The sequence below is a fragment of the Dermacentor andersoni genome, chromosome 5 (assembly GCF_023375885.2).
Source record: "Dermacentor andersoni chromosome 5, qqDerAnde1_hic_scaffold, whole genome shotgun sequence".
Lineage (NCBI taxonomy): Eukaryota > Metazoa > Arthropoda > Arachnida > Ixodida > Ixodidae > Dermacentor > Dermacentor andersoni.
In genome coordinates this window covers 81,868,861-81,881,337 of record NC_092818.1, presented here as the reverse complement: position 1 = coordinate 81,881,337, position 12,477 = coordinate 81,868,861, and the positions used below count along the sequence as shown (strand labels likewise).

Below are 12,477 nucleotides of genomic sequence, written 5' to 3'. Positions count from 1 at the left end.
CTAGTCGTAAGCTGACCAGTCGTGAGCAGGCGTATAGCGCCACCGAGAAAGAGTGTGCGTGTATCGTGTGGGCCGTTCAGAAATTGTCATGTTACCTAGCTGGCTCGAGGTTTATCATTGAGACGGATCACTGCCCTCTCCAATGGCTGCAGACCATCTCTCCCAAAAATGGCCGCCTCCTGCGCTGGAGCCTCGCTTTGCAACAATATTCCTTTGAGGTGCGTTACAAAAAGGGGAGTCTCAACGGTAACGCCGATGGCTTAAGTCGAAGCCCCTAACGTGGGAATCAGCCTCAAAATTGCTTGTTACTGATGTTTTTCTTCCTGAGGCAGGATTTTTTTTTAACTTATTGCTTTTGTGTAGTGTTTCAAAGTGATGATGTGCTTTCTAGTGCAATTTTCCGATTTGTGGACGCGTTCTGAGTGCTGCTAAACTACTGTAAGGAACTAGGCAGCAGTAAAAAAAGGGGAAAGAGCCTGGCAGGGCTTAGTGAGGGTTGTGCCGTGCTTGCTGACTGAGCGGTTGACTTTTGGCGTGGTTCTACCGCTTGCCGGAAACGAGAACAAAAATGTCAACTCTCCCGAAGTCACTTTGCAGTGTCCTGTGTGCACCTGAACGTGAGAACGAGGCCTTCTCTGTGCGCTGCGCTCAAGAAACGCCCAAGGACGCCCAACTTCGGTTATGAGCATCATCGAGCGACATCCCTCCGGACAGCGGATGCAGTCCCCTGACCTTCGGGATCTCCTTCCCCCGGCGGGGCGGTCTGTTACGTTTCGCCTACAACGCGCGGTAATGCCGGCGCGGATGCAACGGACGCCGGGGCTTTGTTCAAAGCGGCGGACATTTTGGCCCGTCCGACGCCGCCGCAACGCCTACCCGCCAAGCGTGCCCAGGCGTGTTTCAGTGCCACGTGTCTTCGTGTGTGCGTGTGTGTGTGTGTGCCCTCGCTTGTCAAAGCGCGGCAGCCGGGGAGCGGAGTTCCCCGAATGAGGAGCCTGGAGGTCTCTCGGCCCGACAGTTCGCGCCGTCGTGGGCTCCTGCTGCGCCGTCCCGTGACCTTCATCCCGTGACCTTCCCTCCTTCCCTTTTGGACCGCGACGCCGAGGGTATAAGAGCAGCTGCCCCCGGACGCCAGGGGAGAGGCTCCGATTTGTACTGTTGAGTTACGTGCTCTCCCGTCTCTCCAATTCGGTCGACCTGACCGGCCGCTCTTTTGCTATGTTAGAATAAACAAGTTGTTCTGTTACCAGTCTTCTCTTGCTTTGCCGGGACCTTCGGATGCTTCCAGTGCCCCAGGCCGCCAGGCCAACGCTACCCTTGGGGCTTGCGACCCATTGGCAATAACGGGCGTCAGCACCGAGACCCCAACAACTCGTGCCAGCGGTACGATTACAACACCACCAACACTTTCGCACCTCCAGCCCCATGAAAACCACGTACATGTGGCCAGCCTCTTCTGCTCGGGTACCTGAGCAGAACTGTTCAGTCATCACTATCATCGTCGTCGTCGTCATTTGCAGGTGGTGGGTCATCCTTTTGCTGTTCCTCTTCACTTTCTTGTTCACCTTCCTCTTTAGCTTTCTTCAGCCTCTGTATTATTTCTGAAAAAGAACAGACAAAACTCAGAGGAGTTTTCAGTAACTTTACAGCTTAGATGACAAACAAATCAAATTACAGCAGACTTTCATTAAGACGAGCTTGACAGTGTCAGAAGTTTGTCTTAACAGAATTGAGCCACGGAACACCAAATCTGCTATTACTGGCGCCCCCAAATATTCACAATGACAACAAAGAAAATAAATAAATAAAACAGCACTAAAACAAAAATGAGGACGTGAAAAAAGAGATATTTATTGAATTTGTATTACACAAAACACTGCTTTATGTCCTTTTAAGCTAGACTGAGTGCTGCTTGTCAGTGCTGTGCAAATCTGTGCACTGTCACAACTGCTGAAATTTCACCTAGATTGCTAAAAAATTATCCATGGCTTTCACGTTTCTGATTTAGCAAAATGTATCAAAGTATTTAGGGCATTATCAGCTGCATCGTGCAAGGTTCTTGTGGCTCCTAGGCAGTCCCCCCACCTAATTACCAGCATGCAGTGGCACGTCGAGGATCTTCTTAATTATTGTTTCCAGAGTATATCAGCCCTCCAGGTTTCCAAATCATTGTCGATGCTGCCATGGTTGTTCATGACCCAAGAAACACCATTTGTATTTCGTGTCGCTAGCAGATTTGTCTTGTAGAAGTATAGTCGAACCTTGTCATAACAAAGTCGTATCCGACACATAAACAGGTAGCTTTGTTATATCTGATATTTGTATAAGCATATATTTGTTACATGCTGATATCAGTTAGACATATTTTAGGTTAATTTGATTATATCCAATAATTTCTCATATCCATGTTCAACTGCGCAGTGATACAGGAGCCAAGTAGCAGGTGCCAGTACGGTTGCAGAACTTCTGCTTAACTCTTTCCCTACCATGAGGAAAGTAGGTGTTTTTTGTAGGTTACGCCAGATTTTTTTTTTTTCTGAAATATCTACTGCACTCAATATGCGATGTAATACATAAAAAAAAAGCAGAATGAATACACTTTTCATGCATAAAAGATTTAACGAGATGTATGTCATAAAGAAGATATAAATTGCCAGAATCAAGATTGCGGGATAAAATTGAACAAAGTTTGTAAAGACATGCTTGTGTCTACTAAGAAAGAAACGTAACAAAATTTACTAGATATACAAAATGCATTGCCATCTAATAGGCCCTATCTCCGAAAAAAAATCAAAAATTTTCATTGAACAGGTATTTCACTGCAAAACTTCAACTGCAAGCACTACATTTGGGCGTGCCGGGCTGTGGCCACTGATGTTCCAAGCTGTTTTGCATCGTCGTCGCTCTCAGAGTCAAAGTCCAACTAAAAGGCAGCATCCTCAGACTCACTGCTGTTCGATCCATCAATAAAATCAGCCCCAGACACAGCGGAATAACGAGATCTGCAATCTTTCGAAGTGCACGTGCCACTCCCAGAGGTGGCCATTTTTGCTTTCTACTTTGACGATCGTGAAACTTCAAGGCACATTCAAAAATTACCACCAGGAAAGAAAAAAAGTGAGCTGCGCAGAAAAAAAAAACATATATAGTTCTCCTTCTTCACGTCCGATAGCACAGTGTGTCCATGAGCAATGTGAAAGGTCTTGAAAGCGGCATTTCAAACCATTGATAGTGGGCTAACGACACCCAATGGGTGTGGAAGGGAAAGAGTTAATCGAATGAGTGGTTTGTATCGGTTCGATTTTTTTTTTCACTAGGACTATGGGAAAGCACTCAAATGCTCACACAATGTTCCCCATATCCCAAATATTCAGGTTAACTGGGTTAATCTTAATGGAAGTCTACTACATTTGCTTCAACGTTTCAAAGCAACAAATTGGTTCTGGGAGACGATGTAGTGCGGGGCTCCATATATAGTACATCTGGGGTTCACCAGTGTGCTCCTAAACCTATTACACAGATGTTTTTTGCAGCTGACAACCATTTGAATGTGGCCATCACAGCTCCTATTTGGACTGGCTCTATACGGGAGGGCGATGAGTGTAAACTGCAGCAATGTTTGTAGTTCTCGTTAAAATGCATGCTCTCTTACAGCTCGCTTCTGATTTCATAGTGTGCTTTATGACAAAATATGAATTGCCCACAAGTGCTGCTTTATTTTGTGTGTGCCTGTGTGAAAGATATTTTGGCAAAATGCTCTTTACCTCTTTACATGCAGCAAATGGTTTTATGCGCATCACGACTGGGCAATACAACTTTTATGTTTAAACTTTTGACTGATTTCTGCCTATATGTTTAAGTTGAGATTACGTTACACTTACTTGCACATTTCCTATTTTTCTTGTTTCTTTTCAGTTCCACATTTTAATGCAATTCGCATTCTTTGCAAACTTTACCCAGTTTCCGGTACGTCTGTCTGTGTGTGTCTTATTCCGTTTTTCCTCGGCTAACCTATTTCATGCCCACTTTTGTCACTGGGTAGTCCATGGCCTAATGGGTAGAGCAACGGGCTGCTGTGCTGAGGAAACCAGGTTCGAAACCTACCGCCAGATTAACGAGGGACACCAGGGAGGCTATTCTGCAAGAGTCCACCTAGTGGAACATGTCCATTCCGTCTGCTGCTGGAATTCTGATCGACTGGTCTGGGGTACGCATGAGAAGCAGACAAAGCATCCTACAGTCAATCCGTACTTCCGCAGCAGACGAAATGGACATGTCCACTAGGTGGGCACTTGCAGAATACCTCCCCCCCCAGGTATGTAACACTCGCTATGTGCCCCTCTTCAATGAGCCTCTTTCATGCCAACTTGGGTCACTGGTTATGTGGGTATGTATATGTGTATGGTATGTGGGTATGTGTATGTGTGTATGTGTATGGGTATGAGAGAGGAGCCCAGCTGCAGTAGACACTTCATACATGACATATTTCAGCGGTGGCAATACGGTTTGCCGTTACACTGCTTCAATGCCAATTGCATTGATGTTGGCAGTCGTCTCGAGATGGTTTCTGCCGGAATTCTTGTAAGTGCACCTTAATTAAGGCAATGGCTGTTCACGGGAACCTTCATAAATAAAATAATGAATGAACAAACAAATGAAAAAGTTCCCTTCACACTTAAACATTAGTGTTCACACAGCTCAAGTTTTGCCATTTCCAGATAAGCATGTTTATGAACCTCTGTTTCTTAATGTCTTGGTGAACTTGTTTGATCTGTAGTGCCAGCACAAGAACAGAACCTGACATGCAAGAAATGAACAACTAGGAGCATGTTTCAGGAAGATTTTGTGAAGAACAATTGTGTCCGAATGTTAAAACTATTGACTACAACTTTGAATAAGGTTATAGAGACTGATGCGCGACAGGACTAGTTAGCACATAAGTTTAACAAATTGTGATTAAGATTACTTTGGCAAAAAGCAAGAAATAGCCAAATTTACACAAACTAAACATCAGCACGGGCAAACAAGGCAGATGAACATGAGCAAAGTCATAGCACAAGCTAATCTGGCAAGCAAACAAACATGAATTTGCGGTAATCAAACTTAATGGCCGTGAGAGCTGCAAAATGTGAACTAGTGCAACTGTCACTCAATCTTATCATGAAATGCCTCTACAATATATATTAGGCAATTGTTCAGATGCGATATCCTTTACCAGGACACAGAATCACTCCATGACCAGTAGCAGAAAAAGAATGCAGCCAGATAAACATGAGTGAATTGATGATCAACCTGATGATAGCAATGCAATGCAGCTATGAATTCGGTTAATACAGTAATGTCCCTGTTTTATGCAATGAAATACATAGTATGGTACCTTTTGCAGGGTTAAAAACACCATTGGTCTGTTGACTGCAAACATAGCACCTTGTCGTTTTTTTGTAGTGCTTCAAAGCACACTTTTCACAAAAGTAGTGCTTGCACCTGGAAAAAAAAAAGGAAAAAATTGTTTTATTTCTGAGTGCATATAGTGAGTGGCATCATGTCTAATTCCAAGTAAAGAGAGCGACAACGCTGCATGACTCAAGTGATGTAGGCTATTGTATAAGCTAAAGTTAAGCTAAGTTAAGCTAAAACAATGAGTTGGTTATTCTGAGAACTGAAGTTAGTTATGGCAAGTAGTGAAAGTCAAGCAGGCATGTGCATAAATAGCTGTCATTTGCATTATGTAAATAAAGCCCCTTTCTGGTATAAACTTTATCACTAAATTGAGAAATTTATATTTTGTGCATCTAAATGATGAAAGACATATTTTTTGGCAAAATATCAAAGCCTTTTCTCATGGAGTGGCAACAAATTGAGGCGTTAGAGGAAGTGCACGGGTCTTTGAAGTTCTTATCTCACAGTCATAATGATACGAAGTATAGCCATGAAATATCTGAAGGTAATTTTATTCCACCAAACGCAAGTTATAAGCCTCAGGCAGCATGCCCCCAAGATACCCCACAGAAGCATAATCTATGGGTGATGCGACGCATGAACATTTGTGAAATATCACAGAGACCCACATTTACGTGTGGCACTAAACTTACAAGTAATGTAGTTAGCGTTGCTGATGCTCAGATTTCTAAGATTAGTTCTGGTGTCTCTTTTTTTTTTCAGTTAGATATTTCTTGTAAACTGTTACAATTCCTGCAGGAATTATTGGACCAGAAAGGGTTAAGCACTTTTAAAGAACTGAAGTCCAAGGTTTGTTGGTAGCTTGTCTGTTGGGATTAAAGAAAGTATTTGTCGATTGTTTATTTCGGCTCACAGAATAATGTACTGCAAACCAAGGAAGGGCCGGTTAAAGGTGTTTTACAACACCTGGCCAATGTCTGACCTCCCTTCATAAATTCACTCCCATACAGTTGCAGCTTAAAGGGACTCTAAAGCTAAGTATGATTTGAGTTGTGTTAGTAAATTACCCTTCCACCAGAATACCAAAAAAAGTCACTCTTACTGCGAGATGAGGCCCAGTAAACCAGGAAAGGTGCAAAAATGAAATGGGTTGTGACGCACCAGCTCAATGTGATGTCACTAGATTCTGACAGTCTGCTCGGGCCCAGTTAAATTTTTATCGGCAAGAATTGGACAACACTGTATTTCAGAGGAGTCAAAGACAGAAGTTTGAAAGTCTCAGGAACTTTTAATTTACCACCAACGGCTAAAATTGGAAAAAAAAAATAGTTTGCAATCCACGATGTCACACTGACGTATTGGCTCTGGAGTTCTGGTGCAAAATTCAAAAAGTATGCATTGACTGTCGTTTTGTCTTCTAATAATCAACCTATTTGTGTGAAATTAACAAGAGTAGAGTTCTTCGAGAATACCTTATCAATATAAACTAATTCAGCAGTTCTTTTAAGTGTCCCTTACAACTGGCCTAGTCAACCACATGATAACACTGTTTAGATAAACAGAATAACTAGGATAAAACAATCTGTCAGTAAATCACAACATAACATTGTTTACACAAACAAAGTAGCTGGAATATGGAAATGCACTGCAATATGGCACAGCTCAACATAACACACAGTAAATGCATGAGTGTGCAATACAGTAAAGTATTTTGTTATGTTGTGTAGCAGTACATTTAGTGCACTAAAAAAATTTTTAGCCAGCCTGGTAGGAATGAAGGGAAGAAAAATGAAGAAACAACAGGAAAGAAGCAACAGTCATACTAAGTGTCTCCTAAGGGACCCATACGGGGCCCAAAACATCTGTTTTTAATTTTTATTTTATTCTTGGCGAGTGCACGTTCTTATTTTTTTTTTTGACACCAATATGTTTTCTCGGCAGACAAGTTTCGTCGAACACTTGACTATAAGTGTTTCCTAATAACAAGTAACAGTGCATCAAATTGTTATTTGTGACAGCTAAAAACACACAATGCTGGCTGAATAATTGTTGCGAACAAAGTGCCTGTAGAAGTGCAAAAGAGTAATTTCTTTCATTTTTTGTTTCCCGTAGTCATCATCATACGCCTTTATCTCCTACAAAATTATTTCAGGACTGCAATTGTCATTTTAGCAGCAATAAGCAAAAACATATTTGCATAAGCTCCCATGTGAGCAGATTTATGCATGACACAACCTCACAACAATGAATGACAATTTGGATTGTTAGATAGACCTGTAAGTTGCTGCCACTTGCCCCATTACTTGGTCCTGGGTATACTTAGAAAACATCACTCATCACCCATAAATGTGTTGAGTGACTAGTGAATGAAGCAACACCTGTTGAGTGATCCATTCCCACCCATCATAGAGTCTTCTCTATGCATTGTGGTGAAGAATATCTCTTCAGGATGTGCAGCCTGGTTCTGTCAGTACACTCACCACTGCTGCAAATGCAAATCACTGTACTACTTGCCAAACTAATGTTGAACTAAAAGCGATTAAGCATGTTTGCCATTGCTGGGGATAGGATGCATGGTTGAAAAGCCAGAAAACATTTCCTGTAACCTGGCTTTCTGTCACCGCATGCGGTTCACGAACTATAGTTGTGTCGTTTAGAGGTGAAATTTTCGCACTGTGCCAACTATACAACATTCTTGTTTTCGCAATTGCCGGCACTGTCGTACCAGCACTATGCTTCTGTTACCACCACACAGATGTTACTTGCTGCTAGCAGCTACAGCTGTCTATCGAAGTTCTGAAGAATGCCACTCAAATATGCTTGTTTTCTAAAAAGAAAAGAGAGCACATGGGTGACTAAGGCACATTATTTACACAGTACATACGTGGCCTTGCTGAAAACACATGCATGTAGCCTCGCAGGCTGTTTTACCCTACACGTGTGAAGGCACTGAAGCCAGTGTGCACATTCCTTCTGCAACCACAGTCACCTTGCCTCCAGAAAGAACAGCGTTACTGTGTCCTTCAATCTGAGCATAGCAGAGTGCCCAAAAGAGCTCAATTCAGGCACAGACAATCTGATAAACTCCTGCAACACTAATAAATAATGGACTACTGTGGACTATCCACCGGGTGTAAACAGCCAAACAAAAATTTAAATTTTTTTGAGAAGTTGACTTGTGTAGACTATACAATTACAATGTCACAGAACACACTAGTATAACAACAAGTACCGTATTTTTTCACATATAACCTGCACCCACAACTACAGGAGCCTGCAAAGAAAAAAAAAAATAATCCATGCATATAGCCCGTGGAAATAACTGCATACAAGAACACTAAAATATTTGCAAAATGCAAGAACAGCCCCAATTAACGGATGCATGACTCGTCCACGTCGTATCTTTATCCAGCGGCTGTCTCCTCAGTCTTCAGTTATGCTGATAAAGCTGAATTCACACCACAGAGGTGATCGCGGACAAATCAGTCACATGACATGTGATGTAAATCGGAACAATTTGCAGCTAGAATTCACATGACAGAGATAACAGCATGGATGGAGCAGCCCTCGCATGAGTAATACCGATGGAGCAAACTTAACTCAGCCAAAAATCCCAATGGTAATTTGGCTCTCCGCTGTTTCACGAAGTGCTTGGCATGAACCGAGGCAGCACAACGGGAACAGGTGACACGCGAGTTTGTCGGAGTTGCCCGCACTATTCGCTAACAATTAAACACAAAATGGAGATTGGTAAAGAGGAGGAGAATGGGCCACCCTGAAGGAGGGGAGAAGGGAGCTTCAACGCCCAGGAGCAGGAAGAGTGTGGGGTTCCCAAGGAGGTAACAAAACTTTGAATGGCGAAGCACCTTTCCTTGAGGTGTGGCTTCACGGCAGTGCGGCGCCAAGGCGAAATTTGCATTTAACCTGCACCCGATTTTACTGCTAAATAAAAAAAAATTTTGGTGCGAGTTACAGCACAAGAATACAGTATGCATCAATCACTCTGGCATTGCTTGTCGAATCAGGAATAGTGGCATAGGAGATGATCATTAGTCTCTTCACATCTACACTGAGCACACATGGGCGAGTCAGCTTATTACCAAACCAAAGGACCAGGAATCCTGGCCTCATAGCTCATCAGGCCAGAAAGCCACACAAGCTATCCTGCAGTACTTGAAGGCAACAGACTTCAATGCCCAATTGTAGACACGCTGCACCTTGTCTAGGGCATGTGCTTACCTAAACTCCAGTCCTCTCTCTTTCTTTCTCTACCAGGGTAGCAAACTGGACAAAGTCTAAACTCCCTGCCTTCCCTTCCTTCACCCCCTCTCTCTAACTATGCTAGCATATATACAATGCAAGATATTTTGGCTACACAGTTTGACTGCTCAGTTTTTGACACTGCTTTTCATGAGCAATGATTAAAAAGACCATTATGGCACAAACTCTAGCGGTAACTAGCTAACTTAGGAGCAAACTGAAGTAACAGCAGCAAGTCTACTATTTAAAGATGCATTTGCTCATTCTAAACAAGTACTCTGACGCAAAACACTTTAAAACAAGTTTGTTTTGCTTATTTCACACCATGTTGCTCACTTGTTTGGTTTTACTCACAAGTATTCACAAGTAACTAACTGACCAAACAGCAACCTAGACAGGTCTCTTGCTCCTTGTTTCAAGTGGAAATTGCCTCTTCAACCAAACACCAAACAAGAAGCATTGACATGGGATAGTTAGTACATACTGGAGCCAAAATTGTGCAAAAGAACAAGACAAGGCAAAAAGATGGATGACAAAACACGGCAAAGTAGACATGCACTTGTCATAATTCAGGTGAAGACAGTGTAAAAATGTTTCGTGCCAGTTTTGAAGGATAGGTATGTGCTAAGATTGCTCATGCTCTCCGGATCTGGGCAACGAAAGTTCCCCGAAAGCATGAAAATGGGAAAATGCATGAAATTTACAAAGCGCAGAGGATAGAAAAGAAGCAGAGTACGACCCCACAGCCGAATATGCGAATAAAGTTTAATAAAACAACAGCAAAAGGCTCTCTGGTGTGTGCAACACGCAACAGCCATTGCGATAGTGTCTTTATGTTCCAACTTGATGGTCTTCTGCTTCCAGTGTCCACTGGGTTCATTTATATTGTCGTGAAACTGGCGAATCAACAACGCAATCAAAGGGAACAGCTAGCATGCTGCGATGTGGAACAAAGTCCATTGTGTTCGAACAGCACGTGGCACACAAGACGGTGTGCCAACTATGCAGCTAGGGCAGTATTCTCGGGCGACCTCCATGAGTTTCGGCGATAGTTTCACTTTGACAAGATCTTGCAAACACGTCAAAGCATACAGCTGACAGAGCTCGGCACAGCACCAGAGACGCAGACATATGCAGACACGTTTGGCCCGTGAAAACGAAACTATTTGATCTGCCGCTCTTTTGTGGCCTTGGCCGCGGTTAGAGGTGTGCGCCGAGATGTCAGCGCGCCGCTGCCGCCTACGTCAGCAAGATCAGCGCGCCATTTAAATAGGAATAAAGCTTTCTTTCTTAAGTCAATCCAGCTTCGTTTGAGATTTTGTGTGGTCTCGTTTAATTGTTTTGCCAGTCTCAAGCATAGAATCATATCAAGCAAGGGAGCAATGAACAACACAATACAAACACGTGTAATGCGCGTCGTCACGAGTCAGTGCAACGTGGGATTCCGAAAATTCTCCTTCAAAAGTGTAATATGGCTCAACGAGAAGAAACAGCGGCCTCGGAGTGGGGGAATCATGGCTTGAGGGTCATGGGCACTGTAGTTGCAGGTAGAGTCGGCGATATGTCTGATAGCGGCATCAACGCAAGAGACGCAACTTGTAGCAAGATAGAAATTTCTGGCCCCGATGTGTTTAAGATGCTAGTTGGAAGTTTTCGTATTATTCCGGCTGCTTCATTTGAAGGAGTTTTTCTACATTTCTGCATGTAAAAAAAATATTTCTGTATGTCTACTGCATGGTGCTGTTTCCTTGCAGCAGTCATATAAAAAACTGAATGCAACTGACACCGATATCTGCACTGAACTATAGAACAGTTTCGACATGCAGATTAAAAAAAGTCTTTTTTTTTCCGGAAATAATTGTGCATCTGAGGAATGCCTGCATTTCTACTAATACACACTTCGTTCATTCAACCTGGTGATGACGAGTTAACAAACTGAACAAATTTGTTTTCTGCAGCATCATAACATATCTCAGCTGAAAAAGATGTTCACCTGCTGCAGAAAAAAAGTTTTTAGATTTATTTTCTTCAGGGAAAAAGGATGTTATAAGAAAAGTTACATAAGCAGAGGGTGATTAGTATTCAGGAAAGTTACTTCACTTATTGTCCAGTCGGGAAGGTGCGTTATAACATCTGCCAATTGGTTGACGGCTTAAGAGCTAAACCCAGCAAAAGTTGATTATAGCAGAAGCCTTTTTTAACGTAAAGCATATTGTATAAACACAATCTCGTTCAGAACAAGTGGAAGCAAGGTTGACATATTTAGCGACTGTCACGGGCGTAGGTGCTGGCTTAGCAATTCTAGACGAATTCCCTCCTTGCTCAATGGAAAAATATTTCAAATATACCGAGGCATAGGGAAAAAAAAAACAATTGCGACTACGACGTAACAGCAAGGCTCTGCATATTTGTGGAGACAGGAATATACATACACACTCAACGTAGATGCTTTTAGACATGTGGCCAATTTATTTTTTAAATATGTTGGCTGAAGAGCAAAAGGCTTGCAAAACGTCTTGCATTTCTCTCAATTTCAACACCTCTGTATTCGGTCCTCTCAGCCCTTAGTATGAAAAGGCCATAATTTCAACCAGTTTAGCAAAGAACGATGTTAATAAAGGGAAAATGAGACATCCACCCATCCATCCACCCATTTTCCCTTTATTAATTACTTCCCTCCACCTTGCGGGCTTCCACAGAACTATTGCATCAAAGAAGGATGTAGCAAAACGGCTTCTTAAATTTGTGGTTTCGGGTTCCACACTGCCACCACCACAGATGAAAAATGGTCATGCGCCACCGCCGATGAATACCCGG

General features: G+C 42.7%; 1 protein-coding gene across 3 annotated transcripts in view; it reads right to left on the bottom strand.

Moving 5' to 3' along the window:
* mdlc (RING finger protein mdlc) overlaps positions 1-12,477 on the bottom strand; it is a 39,421-nt gene that overhangs the window by 6,371 nt on the left and 20,573 nt on the right. Inside the window, exons 8-9 of one of the 3 annotated variants that reach the window (XR_007599519.3) lie at positions 5,378-5,484; positions 1,416-1,601 (exon numbers count right to left, since the gene is read on the bottom strand). Coding sequence is in view for 2 of the 3 variants with exons in the window: in XM_055070816.2 (XP_054926791.1) it covers positions 1,483-1,601; positions 5,378-5,484 (226 nt within the window). In the remaining variant the exon portion in view is untranslated. The remainder of the gene's footprint in view (positions 1-1,415; positions 1,602-5,377; positions 5,485-12,477) is intronic. The other 2 variants (XM_055070816.2, XM_050178113.3) reach the window with 2 other exon arrangements.